The following is a 19,972-nucleotide window of genomic DNA, read 5'->3' on the forward strand; positions in this document are numbered from 1 at the left end:
TTATCAAGTAATGAAGGTGAAATACATTTATGAGTATCTCACCTCCAATTTTGATTAAATGGTATGAGGTCTACTAAAGGAACAGACGCTTCGTAAATGGTAATCAAATCGAAAGACAGTCATTAAAATAAATGACTGTTGTGTTTCACATGCATTTCATAATAAAAATCCATAGCCTATAAGTAACCTTCAGATATAAATGAACTCTTACAGTAGCATTTTGTCACCCGCCCCACCTATTTCCTGATTTAGCGTTGGAGATATCCATTGTGTAACAAACGGAACAGTGTCGCGCAGCATCCTTGAATGACACAGTTCAACATGGATCACTTCATTTTCATCTAAATTTAAACTCCAAACGGACAAAGATGGTAAAGTATCACTTAAATATTGTTGAAACGACACAGGAAAAACATGCAAACGATGAATATTAAACGATGAATATATATATATATATATATATGTGTGTGTGTATATATATGTATATATACATGTATACATGTATGTGTGTGTGTATATAGGCTATAACAACTTTGTAGCCCGTGTTCTATCTAACAGGTCGCGTTTCTTATTTGAGGTCGCATTTTTTGCGCTTCTACAAATACATGCGTGAAATGAAATGTCAATGGCTCGAGCATCTTATAAACCATATGTTCAACCCCAATCTTTTTTGGTTGAAGAGTGACTTTCACATCTACTCTTATGAGACACAATAACCACTTGTTATTAGACTGGAATGATTGATTTCACTGTTCTCCAATTCAAAAAATGTTAATACATTTTTGTTAAATTCAACGAAAATGTACAATCTTAAATGCTGAAGATGTGAAAAGAATTAGCCTAGATTTAAGTACCTAAAAAACGAAATATTGTCTTGAATAATGTTATTTCAAGGGACTAGTTTGAATTGATCATCAGGATATAGTCTGGAAATAATATTTTCAGTTTGTAAATGTCTCAATTAAGTTGACCATTTAAACATTGCACTCAAGCTATTTGATTGGTTGTTATTTCTCTGTGTAAGAAGTGGTGATTCAGTCAGGGAATTATTGATCACTGTTATAACCAGTTAATTATTAACACTCAGCATACCACATACAATGGATCCACACACTTTCTCTCCTATTAGATTAGATATTTGTTTAATCTGTGTTTTGTTATTTGGTATCACATTTTCCTTTAGCCTTCATACACCTATGCCATAAACAAACTATATGTTAATAACTCATGTGAACTCTTCAACAATTTTGGAAAGTTCTGGAGTCAATGATCATGTTAAAGGGCATGCAGTTCTGTTTTGAGTAACCAAGTGCTTGAGAACAATACTAGATAGGCTCCATCTGTTGTGGTCCACAGACAGGTCTTTCTTATTTCCTCTGTGTGTCACAAGAAAAATATCTCTAGCAAAGCATGCATCTCATTGGTCCATTTAAGACTGCTACTGCATTTTCTATGGCAACCATTGCAGAGTGATACAGAGGTGAATAGGTGTGTGGTTGTAGTTACTTCCTGTTTCTCTTCATTGTTTTATTCTTTTAACTCTTTATTCAGCAAAGACCTTTACTCTTGAAGTAATAATTTTTGAGTGTGGGTTTTTCTAAACTTTTCAGAGAAGTAGCATTGATCATAAAAGTGCACTGTCTGTGACAATCTGACCTAATTGATTACTGTGCCATGACCTCTATCTCAGAACATCTTCCCTTACTGGCTCTTTGGTAGTTTCACTTGCATGTGACATTTGGTTTGGTTGCACCTAACATGTCAAATGTGCCTCAGAGAACACTATTCACACATCTATTGAAATATCTCTCTGTGTCTCAAAGAAAATAATAGCTTTCAGTTTTATCAGCTTTCTCTGATAGTAGCACATTCAGAAAGACTTGTACCTGTATTTTCACTCTGGTGCTTGAGAGAGACTTTATATTGGTCAGAGCAAGTAATTTATTGAGCCTATAGTGTCATTTAGTGGTAGTAATGATGCTAGGATCAGGAACCGCTAGTGTTTTGACGTGTGTATTCCCTCATTTGAACGATGCCTCAGTATTGGTGTGTGAAGAAAGAGAAATGTGTGTGGGGGTGGTTGCACTTGTTTTTGCTATTCTGCTAACTTCCTGCTTACAAACTGAGCCACATTCTCACCTTGCTGTATCTGTATCAGGGGGAGAGTGTGGATGTTCGTGCGTTGAGGGCCAGGTTCCATGCCAAGGCTGACATGGCAGGTAGCCAAGATAGTACTTCTCCAAAATCTCCACTGCCAGGATTTGGTAGAGGAGGCCCGTTGTTGGCAGATACCGGTGTTACGGCAAATGGAGGGGTCCGACATAAACTGATGCCTATGGTTCCCACACCACCACTTTCTGGATCAAGCTCCACACCCAACCTTCAGAGACTACCACCACGACCTGTAAGGGCTGAACTGGAGGGCATATCCACCATCCCCAAGCCTCATGGTGTCTTCCCCCGCCCTCCACCATCACACCGCCCCCATGGAGCCACCAAGGAGCCGCCCCGACCTCTTCCCCCACCCTCAGACACTGACAGGCTAGGGAAGGTGAGGGTCACAGGAGAGCGCCTGCAGAATATGATGCTAACGCACAAGGGAGTACCCACCGCCCCTTCCAAGCCAGCGCCCCCCTCCCTACCCAGCCAGAGGAGTCTGACGGAGGTAACCCCCCTGAGAAGGACCCTGCCCTCTGAGGGCTCCAGACCCATAAAGCCCAGACGACCCCCCCACGTCAACCTGCAGGCCCATCAGAGAAACACCAGGGCACCACACCTTGCAGGGCGCCCAGGGTTAAGGAAGACTGAAGGTAAGCAGCTTGGGCCTAGATCAGATCAAGCGGTCACCGGCGATAGCCGACACTTGCATAGCTGGTGTTTTGGCGGTGTCGGAGGTGTAACTTAGTTTGGCTAACACCTACAGTGCCTTCAGAAAGTATTCACACCCCTTTGCTTTTTACAGACTGCTTTTTAAATTGATTGTGATCTACACGCAATACCCCATAATGTCAAAGTGGAATCTTGTTTGAAGAACATTTGAGATTATACTGAACAAAAATATATATGCTACATGTAAAGTGTTGGTCCTATGTTTAATAAGCTGAAATAAAATATCCCAGAAATGTTCCATATGTACAAAAGGCTTATTTCTCTCAAATTTAGTGCACAAATGTGTTCACATCCCTGTTAGTGAGCATTTCTCCTCTGCCAAGATAATCCATCCACCTCACAGGTGTGGCATATCAAGATGATTAAACAACATGATCATTACAGTCTCACCAGGGTAGACCTGACTGCAGTTCAGCATTGTAACCGATTTCAGCGGGTAAATGCTCATCTTTGCTGGAGAAGTGTGCTCTTCACGGATTAATCCCGTTTTCAATTGTATGGCGTCTTGTGGGCGAGCGGTTTTCTGATTTCAACATTGTAAAAAGAATGGTGGGGGTGGGGTTATGGTATGGGCAGTAGCGATGCGGGGGTTGACTCATAACCCGCAGTCCCCACGGTTATATCCACGGGGCGGATGGGTTTAGGGGTAATTGAATATTGGCTGAAGGGGTGGGTGGCGGGCTGGTTGAATAAAGAGAAACAATACCTTTAGAAAAATCAAGAAATGTATCATTATTGTGCAATTTATATAGGCTACATTGAGGTTTGTCGTTCATTATTTTAGGGTATTAGTGTATAACATGCTGACCACACAGGTCGCGTCGCGCCAACGAGCAACTGCATTGCCAGGCGCTAAAATAGAAGTTGATTCTATTTGTGGCACGGAATGCGCTGCAAGCCCTGTCTCTCCAATCTCCTCATTGGCTTTTAGAAGCATATACCCACGTGCCATCTCCTCATTGGTTATACACACGTGGGTGATTGAAAGATGAACTGATGTCAGTTATGGTAATACACCTTATTATGAAAGTTAGTTGCCAATCGCCATATAAAATCCAAAGAAGAAAAAGCCTGGGAGGAGGAGGAGAGATAACTAGAAACAATTTGGTTGATCGTTTAATGTGTGGATTAATTGTCGGAGTAGAGGACCTTGTGCATTTCAGGTAAAATAACAACTCAATGTTTACATCCCAGGACAAATTAGCTAGCAACAGCAAGCTAGCTAAAATGCCTTAAACGTTTAATGCTTTCGAGCTGTCCCCAAATTAATATAATTGGTTAAGAGTTTGTTTTGATATTTCAACCTGTGTGTCCTGATCTTTGGTGTGGGGGGACAAAATCAATTTGAGCACAATGGCGCACGTGTATTCAGGCACACGTTTGGTTTGGGCATGGTGTAAATCGAAACTTTAGGACTTAACGGTACACTCGCCAAATAGCATACTCAGCCAATCGACAAATAATGTTTTTGGGAACAGGCAGAAAAAGTTAAGGGAGATAAAAAAAAAAGGACATTGTCAAAGTTTAATGCAATAAGACAAAAGCTGCGAAAGGAGAGTTTAAAATAAAGTGTAGGGAGGGCCAGAGAAGTAATGTTTGGATAATATTTTGTGAAGTGGCAAAAGAGGATGATAGCAGTGCCGGTGTTGTGCCGAAAATCTCCCCCCTGCCAGAATCCCTCCCCCCTCTAATTTCCTTAATTTTGTGGCTGGAGTTAAATACTTTCTGTGACACACATTAGAGTCAAATACTTTGTACAGAACAAAGTTCATGTCAGGATAGGCAACCAAAATGTATAATTCATGTATGTGTGTTATATTAAACATAGAGGAGGGAGTAAAATGCTGGCAAGCAATAAACATTTCAAAACAATTATGGCTGAATTATTATCCTTCCACTTTCAAAAATACTAGTCGAATAAGACCTGAGAGTGATGACGAATTTTGGCAAAGAGATTTATTTAAAGACGAATACAAAATTCAGTAGCGGATTTAGGTACGGGCGACATGGGCAGCCGCCCAGGGCAGCAACTTGCCGGGGGCGGCCCCGGGTGCCCCCGGGTGTGGGCGGGCGCGGACGTTCGCCCAGGGCGCCATACAAGTTAGAACCGCCACATACACTTGAAACAAATATCCAAACCCAAAACTGCAGACAAAAATGCTTTGTGCTACTAAGGTCAGTGAAATGTAGGCTAAACTGACAACGGAGTCTGATCAATTCTGTGTGAAGGAGATGTGTCGCACTGCATGAGGCAAATGGTGGTCACACCAGATACTAACTGGTTTTCTAATCCACACCCCTAAGGTGTCTGTGACCAACAGTTGCATATCTGTATTCCCAGTCAAGTGAAATCCATAGATTATGGCCTAATGAATTGATTTCAATTGACTGATTCCCTTATATGAACTGTAACTGAGTAAAATCTTTGAAATTGTTGCATGTTGCCTTTATATTTTTGTTCAGTGTAATAGAAAATGAAAAGCTAAAATGTCTTAAGTCAATAAGTGTTCAACCCCATTGTTATGGCAAGCCTAAACAAGTTCAGGAGTAAAAATGTGCTTAACAAATCACATTGTAAACTGCATGGACTCTGTTCAATAATAGTGGTTAACATTATTTTTGAATGACTACCTCATCGAGTAGTGAATTTCAAGCACAAATTCAACCACAAAGATCCGGGAGGTTTTTCAATGCCTCACAAAGAAAGGAACCAATTGGTAGATGTGTAATAAAAAATATCCGTTTGAATATCCCTTTGAGCATGGTGAAGTTATTATTTAGGCTTTGGGTGGTGTATCAATACACCCAGTCACAACAAAGATACAGACAGGTTAGTTTTGTTACTCCACAATACTAACCTAAATGATAGAGTGAAAAGAAGGAAGCCTGTAACAGAATAAAAAATATTCCAAAACATGCATCCTGCTTGCAGCAAGTCGCTTAAATAATGCTGCAAAAAATGTAGCAAAGAAATTACATTTTGTCCTGAATACAAAGCGATATGTTTGGGGACAATCAAACACAACACAACAGTGAGTACCACGCTTAATATCTTCAAGCATGGCAGTGGCTGCATCATGTTATGGCTATGCTTTTCATCTGCAAGGACTTTTTTTAAAGAAAAATAATTTTGGGATAAAAATAAATGGAATAGAGCTAAGCACAGGCAAAATCCAACAGACACTGTGAAACAATTTCATCTTTCAGCAGGACAATAACCTAAAACACAAGGCCAAATCTACACTGGAGTTGCTTACCAAGATGACATTGAGTGTTCCGGAGTGGCCTAGTTACAGTTTTGACTTAAATCGGTTTGAAAATCTATGGCAAGACTTCAAAAATACTTTCTAACAAGGATCAACAACTTACTTAACAGCTTGAAGACTTTTTATAATAATAATGGGCGAACATTGTACAATCCAGGTGTGCAAAACTCCTAGAGACTTACCCAGAAACACTCACAGCTGTAATCGCTGCCACAGGTGATTCTAACATGATAAGTATTCTAACTCAGGGGGTTGAATACTTATCAAATAAAGATACAGTATATTAGTGTTTTATTTTCCAAAAACATTTTCTTTAAATGTTAGAATTTTTCTTCCACTTTGACATTACATAGTATTTTGTGTGGATCGTTGACAAAAAAAATGATAATTAAATCCATTTAAATCCCACTTTGCAACGCAACAAAATGTGGGAAAAAGTCAAGGGTTGTGAATACTTTCTGAACGCACTGTAACTCTCTCTCTCTCTCTCGACCAGAGTCTGTTATGACTCTTTGATGTTGGCACAATGCGTCGATAAGGAAAGGGGCTGTGTTGGGTTTCCTCTGTGTCTATCTCAATCAAACACCCAAATGCACAGCCACACACACCTCAAACCCACAGGGAAAAAGCATATTTGAGAGAACAAATTAAACCCGTTGCACTATTTCTGAGCGAATATTGCATTAGCAAACAGCCTCCTTTCCAGACCAATGTGGTCACAGCTCTCCCTGCGCTGTGAGTCACCTGGGTTGCGTCAACCAGGCTAGGTGTAACTGCTTTAGAGCTGTCGAATCACAGCGTCTGCTCGTGTGGCCCGTGTCACAAAGCCACACCCTTCCCAATCGCATTAGAACTAGAAAGTGTAGGTTATATAGAAATAATGACACCCAAATTGAAAATCTTTAAACTAAATAATAAGGATTTCTATCAGCCTAATCAAGGAGTAATTACAACTCTTATTCCACTGTTCGAACTTGTAAACAAGGCTGCATGGGATTTCTCTCAATGCGACTTCATGCAGCCAATGGCAATTTCCTCTTTAGGTATAATGCCGGGAGCCGCTTGTGGATTTGACAGCTCTAATGCAGTTCCACCTCTGACACCGCCAAAACAACCATTATGCGGGTGTCGGCTAGTGTGGGTCTGACCTTAATCTAGGCCTTAATTTCCTTTGAAAAAGCCCCCCTTCCGTACAAGTGTAGAATGGAAAACTGACTGTTGTGAATACATTTATACTATGTGTGGTCTAAATCCTGGATGATGGTTGTTGAAAACCGCATTCCAGCCAGTGTTTATTCTATTTGAATACGTGAATGGACTTACTGTAAGCACCATAATGACACAAGAAAGGTATCTGTTCACTTGCAACCTGTGTAATATATAATTGTATAATATGCAGTGTGCTTTATGTAGTTACTAGTTAAATCCTCAACACATCTCTCTCTAAAAAGTATTTTTGAATGACCTACTGTATACATGCGGAACAGTATCTTCTGTAAGAAATGAATGATCAAAAGAAATTCTCAGACTGCTGCTGGTGGTGCAGAGCATTGCCCTTCAATATATATGTTAATTTTGAATTAGTTGGTGAAGACCTACTGTAGACCTACAGTGCAGGTTGTTTCTTTTCCTCAGGTGGCAGCAGTAAGTCTCTTCCAGGGATAGTCAGTCTGTCTGGCCCCTCAAGACTCCCAACCAAGCCCAGCAGCCTACCACGGCAGTATACCCCTGTGTGAGTGTGCTCACTTGAAATGTCAAGTGTTGAGTGATAGTATGAACACAAATTGTAATTACTCTGTAGGCAACTGGATTTACAGGAACAAAAAAGCCACATTTTTCACTTAAGTATTTTTTTCCCTCTGATTCCTGTTGTCTTGTTAGACATTCTGAGGATGACCAGGGGGAATATGATGACATAGGCCTAGGCCTAGATGTAAAACCACCTCCCCCACCCCCAAACCCAAAACACCCAGGGAGCTGGGACAAAAGTGGTATGTCTGAAAATAACTACTATATTACCATGAACACATGCAAGAGATTCACTAGCTATTGTGAATTTAGGACTGAATCATGATGACTCTTAAATCGTGAATGTAGGATTTATGTGAAAGCTTGAATTATATACACAAATAGTTTCTCAATCCATCATCCCATAATGTATGTATTTTACATGTTCATTGCTTGTTCATGCATGTCATGAATTATATTTTCGGCTATTTCACCTACAGACTCCTGGAATGAAAATAGTTCTTCACAAATAGATAAGGTGAAAGAATTCATGTTTACCATCAGTGACCATCAATGCGGAACACTGCTTTTGAATTATTTCTGAAATACTGTTCTTGATACACATGCTTTTCATGACATTTATGTTCTTATTCCTGGCTGCAGGGGAGCGATGAAAGTGAGGTCTATGATATGATTGATAAGTAAGTATACTATTGAAATACAACTTTGATCCCCTGCCTACATACAGTACGTGGTATCTTGGGTTTATCTTGTCTTACAAGTAGACAACTCAATGTCTGGCACGGCCTACTTTAAACAGCCAATATCACAAGGCTAATAATAATAAAAAAACACTTGGATACTCACATATCTGTTAAAATGTGTTTATATAGGCGTAATAGCTGTCCACTTCAAATAATCACTGACCCGTTAACGTCTTTTGCCATCTCTGTCTTTTGCCATCTCAGAGGCAACCAAGAGGAGGTGAAAACCACAAGTTCTGATAAGAATAAACAGAAAGAGTTGAGCCGGCAGAAGGAGCAGGAGAGGAGAGAGCAAAAGGAAATACTGGAAAGGGAAAACAAATACAGAAAGAAATTCAAGGTGATTTGCCACATTTCCATGCGCTAACAAATCCATAAATCCCCCCAAACAGTAATGTTTGTCATAACACACTTGCTACATTTGATACCAGGGTTTTGGATATGGTGCTGCAGCCTGGTCTCAGAGCATTTCTCATTATTCTGTATGTAAATCCAAGACACTCCATTTAGTATGATACGTTACGTTTCGTATGGTATGTATTTATATGTGGATGTCTATCACCCATTTCGTATGATATGTTGCAAATTACAATTCATATATGTTACACATTTGCAAAATGTACATTATATTACGAATTTGCTAAATGTATGATATGTTCTAGCTAGGTGGCAAACGTTAGCTAGCTGGCTAACGCTAGCCAGGCTAGGGGTTAAGGTGAAGGTTAGGGTTAAGTTTAGAAGTTAGGTTAAAGGTTTAAGGTTAGGGTTAGGGGAAGGGTTAGCTAAAAGGGTTAAGGTTAGTGTTAGGGTTAGCTAACATGCTAAGTAAATGCAAAGCTAAAAAGTAGTAAGTAGTTAAAAAGTTGCTAATTAACTAAAATGCCTTAATTAGCCATCTGTCTTATGTAACTATACCAAACGTAACATATCATACTAATTTAAGTGTCCCGGATTTACGTTTACTATGCTACGTCAGAGACCAGGTTGGGAATTCTGGAACACACCTGTAATACATCTCTGTGAGCCTTTTACATATGGTGTTTTGCCAAATATAGATATACAGTAATGTAATCTCACATGCAGAACATAAATCTCATTAATCTCTGCAGTCTAAAAACACCACTTTACAACCCTCTGTGTTTATTTGTACCCTTCCACAGCTGGGGACTGGGGACATAGAGGTCCTTCACATGGCCAGGGTTCGACATGACTGGCAGGGGGGCAAGCAGGATCTAACTGTTCGGCAGGGAGACAGTGTGGAGATCTTACGGGTTGAGAACAATCCTGGGGGCATGTGGCTAGCCCGCACACAGACTGGCACCTGTAAGTAAAACACTGTTAAGTTCTATAGAACTAAGGGACGGTTCTACATTTAATGGGGTGAGGTGGCTGGTCCAAAATAGAGGGGGGTTGTCTATCTACTTTTTTTGATTTGGGGAGGGTTGTGTGATTTTTTAATGGGCACAGGGAACGGTAGTGTATTTTTTTTGCTTGTTACCTAGGTGTCTGGTTAGACTGTAAATTCTCCTTTCAGACTCACATTAAGCATCTCCAATCTAAAATGAAATCTAGGATCGGCTTCCTATTTTGCAACAAAGCATCATTCACTCATGCTGCCAAACATACCCTCGTAAAACTGACTATCCTACCGATCCTTGACTTCGGCGATGTCATTTACAAAATAGCCTCCAACACTCTACTCAGCAAATTGGATGTAGTCTATCACAGTGCCATCCGTTTTGTCACCAAAGCCCCATATACAACCCACCACTGCGACCTGTATGCTCTCGTTGGCTGGCCCTCGCTTCATATCCGTCGCCAAACCCACTGGCTCCAGGTCATCTATAAGTCTTTGCTAGGTAAAGCACTGCCTTATCTCAGCTCACTGGTCACCATAGCAACTCCCACCCGTAGCACGCCCTCCAGCAGGTATATTTCACTAGTCATCCCGAAAGCCAACATCTCCTTTGGCTGCCTTTCCTTCCAGTTCTCTGCTGCCAATGACTGGAACAAATTGCAAAAGTCACTGAAGCTGGAGACTTATATCTCCCTCACTAACTTTAAGCATCAGCTGTCAGAGCAGTTTACCGATCACTGCACCTGTACACAGCCCATCTGTAAATAGCTCACCCAACTACCTCATCTTCATGTTGTTATTTTTTTGCTCTTTTGCACCCCAGTACCTCTACTTGCACATCATATAGCCACATTTCCTCATCTACTTGAATGCGCCCCCCTTATTAAGGTGTTTTGGTACTTTCCTTAAGCACTGCGCTTTTCTGCGCGCCTAGTATACAGTCAACTCTATCTTGCCCATCTATACATAGTGACGATAGTGGTAGGTGGATAATTTGCACAGATTGGTAACAGGTTAACTAGCAATCATACCACACATAAAATCATTCAAATCTGCACACATTTTCCATATAAATCCACAAGAACATAGAGGAATAGCTGATAGCTTTTTGAGCTGCGTGTCTCCTATCTTATTGATCTTGTTTAGACTACAAATTTAATTGACTGTATAAACGGATTCCCTCTTCACATTTGTCATAGTGAAAACTAAAATAGTGATTATTTTAATTCATATCAATTGATTATTTTTAACAATAATTTTTCACTAACCGAATGCTGTGCTTCGCCATTGTAGTAGTTGGGGGTTCGGTTAAATCGCAGTTAATCATACTTTGGGAATAATCATTTGTGAATCACAAACAGTAAAAGGAAACAATTCAGCTGTAGACTTCCTTTCGAATTGTGTCGCTGCGAAACTAATTTCGTAGGTGCTTTAAGTTGATTTGGACGTTCAACTTTTATTTTATTCTATATATACAGTTGAAGTAGGAAGTTAACCTACATTTAGGTTGGAGTCATTAAAAGTTGTTTTTCAACTGCTCCACACATTTCTTGTTAACAAACTATAGTTTGGCAAGTCGGTTAGGACATCTACTTTGTGCATGACACAAGTAATTTTTCCAACAATTGTTTACATACAGATTATTTCACTTATAATTCACTGTATCACAAATCCAGTGGGTCAGAAGTTAACATACACTAAGTTAACTGTTCCCTTAAACAACTTGGAAAATGTCCAAACACCTGAAGGTACCACATTCATCTGTACAAACAATAGTACGCAAGAATAAACACCATGGGACCATGCAGCCGTCATACTGCTCAGGAAGGAGACGCGTTCTGTCTCCTAGAGATGAACGTACTTTGGTGCGAAAGTGCAAATCAATCCCAGACCAACAGCAAAGGACCTTGTGCAGATGCTGGAGGAAACGGGTACAAAAGTATCTATATCCACAGTAAAGCGAGTCCTATATCGACATAACCTGAATGGCCGCTCAGCAAGGAAGAAGCCACTGCTCCAAAACCGTCATAAAAAAAGCCAGACTATGGTTTGCAACTGCACATGGGGACAAAGATTGTACTTTTTGGAGAAATGTGATGGTGTGATGAAACAAAAATAGAACTGTTTGGCCATAATGACCATCATTATGTTTGGAGGAAAAAGGGGGAGGCTTGCAAGCCGAAGAACACCATCCCGACCGTAAAGCACAGGGGTGGTAGCATCATGTTGTGGGAGTGCTTTGTTGCAGGAGGGACTGGTGCCCTTCACAAAATAGATTGCATCATGAGGAAGAAAAATTATGTGGATATATTGAAGCAAAATCTCAAGACATCAGTCAGGAAGTTAACGCTTGGTCGCAAATGGGTCTTCCAAATGGACAATGACCCCAAGCATACTTCCAAAGTTGTGGCAAAATGGCTTAAGGTCAACAAAGTCAAGGTATTGGAATGACCATCACAAAACCCTGACCTCAATCCCATTGAAAATATGTGGACAGAACTGAAAAAGCGTGTGTGAGCAAAGAGGCCTACAAACCTGACTCAGTTACACCAGCCCTGTCAGGAGGAATGGGCCAAAATTCACCCAACTTATTGTGGGAAGCTTGTGGAAGGCTACCTGAAACATTTGACCCAAGTTAAACAATTTAAAGACACTGTTACCAAATACTAATTGGGTGTATGTTAACTTCTGACCAACTGGGAATGTGATGAAAGAGATAAAAGCTGAAATAACTCATCCTCTCTGCTATTATTCTGACATTTTACATTCTTAAAATAAAGTGGTGAACCTTACTGACCTAAGACAGGTTTTTTTTAACGAGGATTAAACGTCAGGAATTGTGAAAAACTGAGTTTAAATGTATTTGGCTAAGGTGTATGTAAACTTCCAACTTCAACTGTAAATATATATTTTTTGCTGGCTCACCTCACTTATTCGTTATACAGTTAATGACATTTATATTGCCTTGGGGACGATACAATGAATCATTATTTTAGAGTTCATTTTATGAGGAGGGAGGGTGTGCATATTTTTTTTTACAGTACAAGGGGAAAAAAACATTTACATTGGGGAGGGGGTACATTTTTTTATGACACCTGGAGTTGGACAAGCCCCACCCCCCACTCCAGTAAATTTTGGTCTGTCCCTAAACAATTCAATATGTGTTCCATATTTTATACTTGGTCCATATTTCCTATGACAATGCTGAAAACCACACATTTCGTGTACCTAAAGCTACCAAAAACCAGTAATGAAGTGTTACTTTGCAGATGGCTACATCATTAACACATGTATGGATGTGGACTATGAGGAAGTGAAACGTAAACTCAAACTGTCCAGAGCCCCTGACCCCTCACTGCCACCACCACCACCTCCACCTCCCGTCTCTTTTGAGGACAATGACATTTATTATGATGTCGACTCCTCAGATAACATGAACAGGTAGCTCTCGCAAGCACAAATATACCATGTTGCTTTAACTTTGTCTGTAATTGAAACATTGTAACCTGAATGCAAGTGATTGATATGATTGATATGTTTCTCTCTTACAGCAGCATGACTCAAGAGGAGGGTAAGTGGAGCTGTGAATGACCGTTTTCCATTAAGTTGTTCATGTAGTATGCTTATGTTACTGTTTCTCTCTGTTTCGCTCTGTTTTTCTCTCTCTCTCTCTCAAGATGACTACGATGATGTGCAAGGAATAAACAATGACTTCCCCCTTCCACCTCCTGAAATAAGGTATTCCTCATATACAGTGTCTTTGAATTCAATTATTATCATTTTTTGTACTTTTCCGATACACAGGAGAGTAAGTCAAATGCCTTCCTCTGTCTGGGGTTTTTCATAGTGTGGTGTTGCTTTAATAGCTTGCCAACTTTGGCCTGTATGTTTACTTAAAAAATGAAAATCAAAGCTTGTATACGGTTTAACTTGTCTGTTGCATAGCGCATGTATTGCACTGTATATAAATAAAGTAGTAGGTAATGGCTAACAATAAGAAAGCATAAATAAGAAAGTTGGCTACTAAAAGAGGACAAAAACTACTTTTGTGATCAGACAAAAAAGGACATGTTTGTCTTTATGTTCCAGTCTACATCCAAAAATGAGCAAGAAACTGGAGAAAGATGAACAAGAGTTCAGAAAAAAATTCAAGGTAAATCTTAGTTTGCTCTTCTTGCATATCTGTTGAACTGTTAGTAAAAAATAGCTTTTACCGCAATTCATGTGCACACATTACTCTGAAAGCACAATCACTAGTCGCCTAATAAAATGACATTACCAAGTCATATGAAAAAATAAACATAATTTTTATTTTGTTCTGTCAGTTTGAGGGACCGATTAAGGTGTTACACTGCATGATGGTTGACACAAGCATCAAGAAGGCAGGAGGGAAGGATCTAGCTGTGGTTCAAGGAGAGATCCTGGAGATAATTCAACTCACTAGTGGCAAGAAAGCCCTGTGTCGCAACGAGCAGGGGAAATGTATGTGAATACATCGCCCTCTTGTGAAAAGTTTCTGTAAAAGTCCATTGTATATTTGATTAGGCTACAGCCTAATCAATTAGAGATTGCAGAAAATTCCCTGTTTTGATTACTTTTGTCAGCATGAGTGTCATTATTTTAATTGTTCATTAATTTTCATTCTCTCACAGATGGATATGTGCCCAGGGTTGTTCTTCTTCAGGCGTAGGTTTCTTATATATTTATTCAACACAATTATTGGTAGAATATCGATTCAGAATAGCCATAGTCTCTGTTAGTCACTGGTATCATAATTTACTGCTGACAACTGTGTCATAATGTTTTGGTTAATATGGTTTTCAATATTCCTTTTCAGGGAAGGGGAGGATGTTTACGACGATGTTGATCATATTAACGGTAAGTTATTTTTGAATTAATTATGCTTACTGTAAATACATCTATATTTTGACTCTGAAGTGATATTATGAATCTAGCTTTGGGACACAACATCAGGAGTCACAGACCCCAGATGAGCTCATGTAATATATACTGAACAAAAATATAAATGCAACATGTAAAATGTTGGTACCATGTTTCATGAGCTAAAATTAAAGATCCTAGAAATGTTCCATACGTACAAAAAGCTTATATCTCTCCAATTTTGTGCACAAATTTGTTTACATCTCTGCCTTTCTACTTTGCGACGATAATGCATCCACATGACAGGTGTGGCATATCAAGAAGCTGACCAAACAGCATGATCATTACACAGGTGTAGCTTGTGCTGGGGTACAATAAAAGGTCACTCTAAAATGTGCAGTTGTGTCACATCACAATGCCACAGATGTCTCAAGTTTTGAGGGATCGTGTATTTGGCATGCTGACTGCAGGAATATGCACCAGAGCTGTTGTCACAGAATTGAATGTCAATTTCTTTACCATAAGCCACCTACAAACGTCGTTTTAGAGAATTTGGCAGTATGTACAACCGGCCTCACAACCGCAGACCACGTGTAACCACGCAAGCCCAGGACCTTCACATCCGGCTTCTTCACTTGCAGGATCATCTGAGACCAGCCACCTGGACAGCTGATGCCCTTATGAAAAAATATTGCAGTCAAAGTGCAGTATAACTGCAGCACACTGCAGTATAACTGTAGTTAGAGTGCAATATGACTGCAGTATGCAGGAAAATTCTGTGTCCAAAATAACACTGTTTTTTTAACTGCAGTAATTTTGCAGTGTAACTGCAGTATAACTTCAGTTCAACTGCAATTCAACTGCAGTACACTGCAGTTATTCTGCAGTTACTGCATCCAAAATACCACAGTCAACTGCAGTTACTGCACCTTTACTGCAGTTTCAAAACTGCAATCTTTTTTTGTAAGGGTGAAACTGAGGAGAAATTCTGTCTGTAATAACGCCCTTTTGTGGGGAAACCTCATTCTGATTGGCTGGACCTGGCTCCCTAGTGGGTGGGCCTAAAGCACCCCTGCACAGTCATGTGAAATCCATAGATTATCGCCTAATTAATTTATTTCAATTGACTGATTTGCTTATATGAACTGTAACTCAGTAAAATCGTTGAAATTGTTGCATGTTGCGTTTATAGTTTTGTTCAGTATATATGCAAAGTAGTGAAAGTACAAGGAGTTAACCCCTTTCTTGACCTCATCTCTCCTCCTTACAGATATCTATGACAATGACAATGTCTATGATCATACAATCCACTGAAACCTTTTTCCTTTCCTGACCAACATGGATCACCAATCCTGGACTGACAATTTAATGCTTGTCTTCCAGGGACACACACACACACAGGGAGACACACACACACACACACACACACACACATGTCCTAAGAATTGAAACAATCATGGCATGACTGTTGTTTGCTCGAATTTGCTTGTAGAACTATTTAATACACTATGCTTTGTTCATGGCTGGGCTTCTTGAGATGAGTTTGAATAATAAATACTTTTTTGCCAGTTGTATTTTGTGTATTATTCATATTTTATTAGTGTACTCAAAAAAATTATCCTCCCAAGAATTAGAAGAAGGATTTAAAAAGATGACACATTTATTGACATTCCCATGGAATTTATTATCAAAAGCTACCCACTTTTTCAGTTTTTTCACAAGGGTATTGCATCTTTGAATATGTGATCTATTACTACTGCCTGCATATCGTAAATATATCATTGAACACTTCCTGTTCAAAGTACAACACAATTTTTTCTGTGTCACAGATTGTAGAGGAAACCTGTTTTTGGTACTATTTCACACAATTTCGTGTGGATCTTCGAGCTGAAAAAGATGACATCTGTCACGTGCATTTACAGATCTTTGTTACTTTGACGCACAGTCATTGCTTTGACGTTGCAGTCAACACCGGCAGGATCAATTTGATTTCCATTCGAGTGAACAGAGCTGTGTACACCTGACTTGCAGACCGCTACTAGTGTGTTTACATAATGCAAAATTCATTGGAGTCGCTTGTGAATGTGCTTGAGTCGTACAGAGGAAGAGATAAAGTGGTAAGTGTCCCACCAAAACATTCAGTTATTTCATTTTAAATATGACAAATGTTGAGTCATTGCCCTATTTAAATGAATATGCATACCACCACATTCTTCCTAATAGAATGGCCTTCTGTTATGTGGGATATTTGTGGGCAGATAAGGACACTGTGCTATGGGTCCCAGCTGGTTGGTGGGGTTCTGTCTGAGAAGCCAGGGCTGTCATCCGCACAGCTTGGAAAGAGCCTCCTACTGTTCTCTGCACAGCTAAGCCACTGTCGGACTGTACTTCGACTCTTCGATGACCTCTCCATGCTCACATATTCACAAAGCTATGGTCTTGGAGCCGGGGTGAGCAATGAGACTATAGCAGCGTTTCCCAATCTCGGTCCTCTGGACCCCTAGGGGTGCATGTTTTGGTTTTTGCCCTAACACTACACAGCTGATTCAAATGTTCAAAGCTTGATGATTAGTTATGATGATTATTTGAATCAGCTGTGCAGTGCTAGGTCAAAAAAACAAAATGTGCACGCCTTGGGGGATTGAGTTTGGGAAACACTGGTCTATTTCTATGACCAGAAATGCCCTGTATGAAAGGTTTCTGAAATGACATAGCCAGCCATCATTTGTGTCTCAAGACATGGCAATAGCCCTACTTCAATATCAAAGCATGTCAGTGTCAACACACAATTGAAACTAATTAAAGCCAGATTCCCGTAGTGAGAGATTGAGGGCCAGAGACTTAGAATAGAATTGACACTTTCTTTAGATTGACATGCATGTCCCTCTCTCCAGGAAGAAGATTCTGCACTGCGCTGGATGTCTGTGCTGAATAATGTGGCTGACCAGTTGTATTACCCTTGTGAACATATAGCGTGGGCTGCCGATGCCAAGATCATCAGTGCTAAGTCTGACAAATGGTGGCTACTAAGCGGTATACTCTGGGGAGTATCTCTGCTTTTAGGCGTTTTCAGGTAAGAATATTTCTCCACTGATGGTTTCATACTACAAAACAAATCTGAGGCACTCTTCAATTAGTGAAAGTTACAATGCTGCTAGCCTATTTGGTATATGGCCAAAGTACTAAAAGTTGCTATTATCCTTGTTCCCAGGCTCAATTTCTACTGTAGAGAGTAGTTCAGTTTGGAGCTGGTTGGTGGACGAGATTACATTGGCATACTTACAGTACAGATTTTGGCATGGAGCTTTCCTTGGAATGTAGCCTATTGCTTTGGACAGGATTTGAAACACTCAGTGATAGTGGGGAGGCATGTAGAATGGCTATAAGCCAGTTTTCTTTACCATACACACTTCTCATTCTAGGTCTATGAGGGTTGTCATGCTGCTGCGGAAGAAGTTAAGGAAGTCAACACGAGGCAACAGTAGGTGAGTCGGGTCAATACTGAATCAGTTTACTTGTGTTGTCTCTCTGTGTGTGTGTGTGTGTGTGTGTGTGTGTGTGTGTGTGTGTGTCAATGACTGTGTTCCATTGCGTAAAATATATTGATGGAATCTTGGCGTTCCCAATGCATATTCATCACATCAATTGGGAGGACATTTCAGGTAAGGATACTAGATATGTGTGTTGCTAAACCAATGAGTGTATATAAACGTATCTTGGGTTTGATTTGTCTCTCTCCAGTGAGGGAACTGTTGCCAGCAGGTCTCAGCTCCGGAGGCAGGTGCAAGGGGAGGTCCTCAGTATTCTCAGCAGCATGGCAGATCTGAGTAATGCCATTCATTGGATGCCCCCTGGTTTCCTCTGGGCAGGATGCTTTCCCAATTGGCTAGTTGGACTTATGGGCACCACGTCATCCCTGATTGGCTTGATCCAGATGGGTGCCAGTCAAGCAGTCACTGCCTAGTCTAATTGCTTTGACAAATGTTTTCTTTTTTTTGACTAGCACATTTGATAACCCAATCAGCATTTGTTGAAAAATCTACTGAAATTTGGGGAACATTCAACATCAAACCCTGTTCTGGATGACATCGTTGTGTCCAGTGTTGGTAATTAATGGTTTGTTTCTCTTTTCTTGACAAAGCTCCACAACCAGATGCAACAGTTGACTATTGTCTGTTTTTAAACCAACTGTTCAGTGGTGTTGAACATAGCCCAGACATATTTTAAGTTGACTTGTTACTAGTAGGAATACAGTAAAGCATGGGAAGCTCTGTCCGCCTGTGCTTGAGTTGAGTCATGTTCAGCTGGCCTACTGTTTCTCCTAGCTAGGCACTCCAATTATCTGTTATGACTCTCAGTATTTCTCACATAAACCCATGGAATGTGAAGTGAAAAAATATAGAATATCTATTACATTTTAATTAAATGAATGAACCTTTTTAACCTATTTTTTTTTTTTTGAATTCTGAATGTTAGATATGAACAATATTGCTGTAACATTAATTGTTTGGCATTTTGGCACCAATCATTTTTTTTGTAAAATTATAATCCTAACTTTATCTCAGAGTAGCAATTGCCCTTTCAGTATGGTTTTATGAACATTAGCAATCAAACAACGTCAACACAACATTTGTGGCTACTATTTCAACCACAAACAGGCTTGACAATGAAAATATCAGCTGCTGTGAACAGTGATGAATTGTAATTTTTGTTCATAATTTTCCTAGAATAAAATAGACAGTTAAATTACATAATGTACCTGTTTTTATTATATATAAATCACATACAGTGCATTCGGGAAAGTATTCAGACCCCTTGACTTTTTCCACATTTTGTTATGTTACAGCCTTATTCTTAAATGTAATACATTGTTTCCCTCCCCTCCCTCCCTCCCTCAATCTACACATAATACCCCATAATGACAAAGTACATTTCTTTAAAAAAAAAACTGAAATTACATTTACGTAAGTATTCAGACCCTTTATTCAGTACTTTGTTGAAGCACGTTTGGCAGCGATTCCAGGTTTGAGTCTTCTTGGTTATGACGTTACAAGCTTGGTAACACCTGTATTTGGGGAGTTTCTCCC

The 19,972-nt window shown here is 39.9% G+C and overlaps 2 protein-coding genes across 3 annotated transcripts; both read left to right on the plus strand.

Annotated features, from left to right (window-relative positions):
• Positions 1-209: 209 nt before the first annotated feature.
• Positions 210-16,457, plus strand: LOC110494533 (uncharacterized). 2 transcript variants are annotated; one of them, XM_021569713.3, is made up of 16 exons: positions 210-371; positions 2,159-2,810; positions 7,791-7,887; positions 8,037-8,146; positions 8,384-8,421; positions 8,547-8,584; positions 8,852-8,987; positions 9,808-9,970; positions 13,274-13,445; positions 13,556-13,575; positions 13,682-13,742; positions 14,094-14,157; positions 14,330-14,486; positions 14,657-14,690; positions 14,842-14,882; positions 16,156-16,457. In XM_021569713.3, the coding sequence occupies exons 1-16, from the start codon at positions 369-371 to the stop codon at positions 16,197-16,199; spliced, it is 1,830 nt and encodes a 609-aa protein (XP_021425388.3). In that variant the 5' UTR covers positions 210-368; the 3' UTR covers positions 16,200-16,457. The 2 variants fall into 2 exon arrangements, with proteins under 2 accessions (XP_021425388.3, XP_021425473.3); XM_021569798.3 differs by having other exon boundaries at positions 254-371; positions 13,559-13,575.
• On the plus strand, positions 16,156-19,634 carry pex11g (peroxisomal biogenesis factor 11 gamma). The gene is made up of 5 exons (XM_021569921.3): positions 16,156-17,002; positions 17,144-17,335; positions 17,780-17,958; positions 18,308-18,370; positions 18,627-19,634. Exons 1-5 carry the CDS (start codon positions 16,940-16,942, stop codon positions 18,847-18,849), a joined length of 720 nt encoding a protein of 239 aa, XP_021425596.1. The 5' UTR covers positions 16,156-16,939; the 3' UTR covers positions 18,850-19,634.
• The last annotated feature ends 338 nt before the right edge of the window (positions 19,635-19,972 follow it).

Source organism: Oncorhynchus mykiss, chromosome 1, assembly GCF_057628025.1.
Source record: "Oncorhynchus mykiss isolate SJ-2025 chromosome 1, ASM5762802v1, whole genome shotgun sequence".
NCBI lineage: Eukaryota > Metazoa > Chordata > Actinopteri > Salmoniformes > Salmonidae > Oncorhynchus > Oncorhynchus mykiss.

What these genes read in the sequence shown, in the direction of transcription:
- pex11g (XM_021569921.3), top strand. Translation starts at nt 16,940, where the DNA reads ATGCAAAATTCATTGGAGTCGCTTGTGAATGTGCTTGAGTCGTACAGA. An exon ending in GCTATGGTCTTGGAGCCGGG is followed by an intron (nt 17,336 to 17,779) that starts GTGAGCAATGAG and finishes CCCTCTCTCCAG; the next exon opens with GAAGAAGATTCTGCACTGCG. An exon ending in TCAACACGAGGCAACAGTAG is followed by an intron (nt 18,371 to 18,626) that starts GTGAGTCGGGTC and finishes GTCTCTCTCCAG; the next exon opens with TGAGGGAACTGTTGCCAGCA.
- LOC110494533 (XM_021569713.3), top strand. An exon ending in CCGCACACAGACTGGCACCT is followed by an intron (nt 9,971 to 13,273) that starts GTAAGTAAAACA and finishes GTTACTTTGCAG; the next exon opens with ATGGCTACATCATTAACACA. An exon ending in TCCTCAGATAACATGAACAG is followed by an intron (nt 13,446 to 13,555) that starts GTAGCTCTCGCA and finishes TCTCTCTTACAG; the next exon opens with CAGCATGACTCAAGAGGAGG.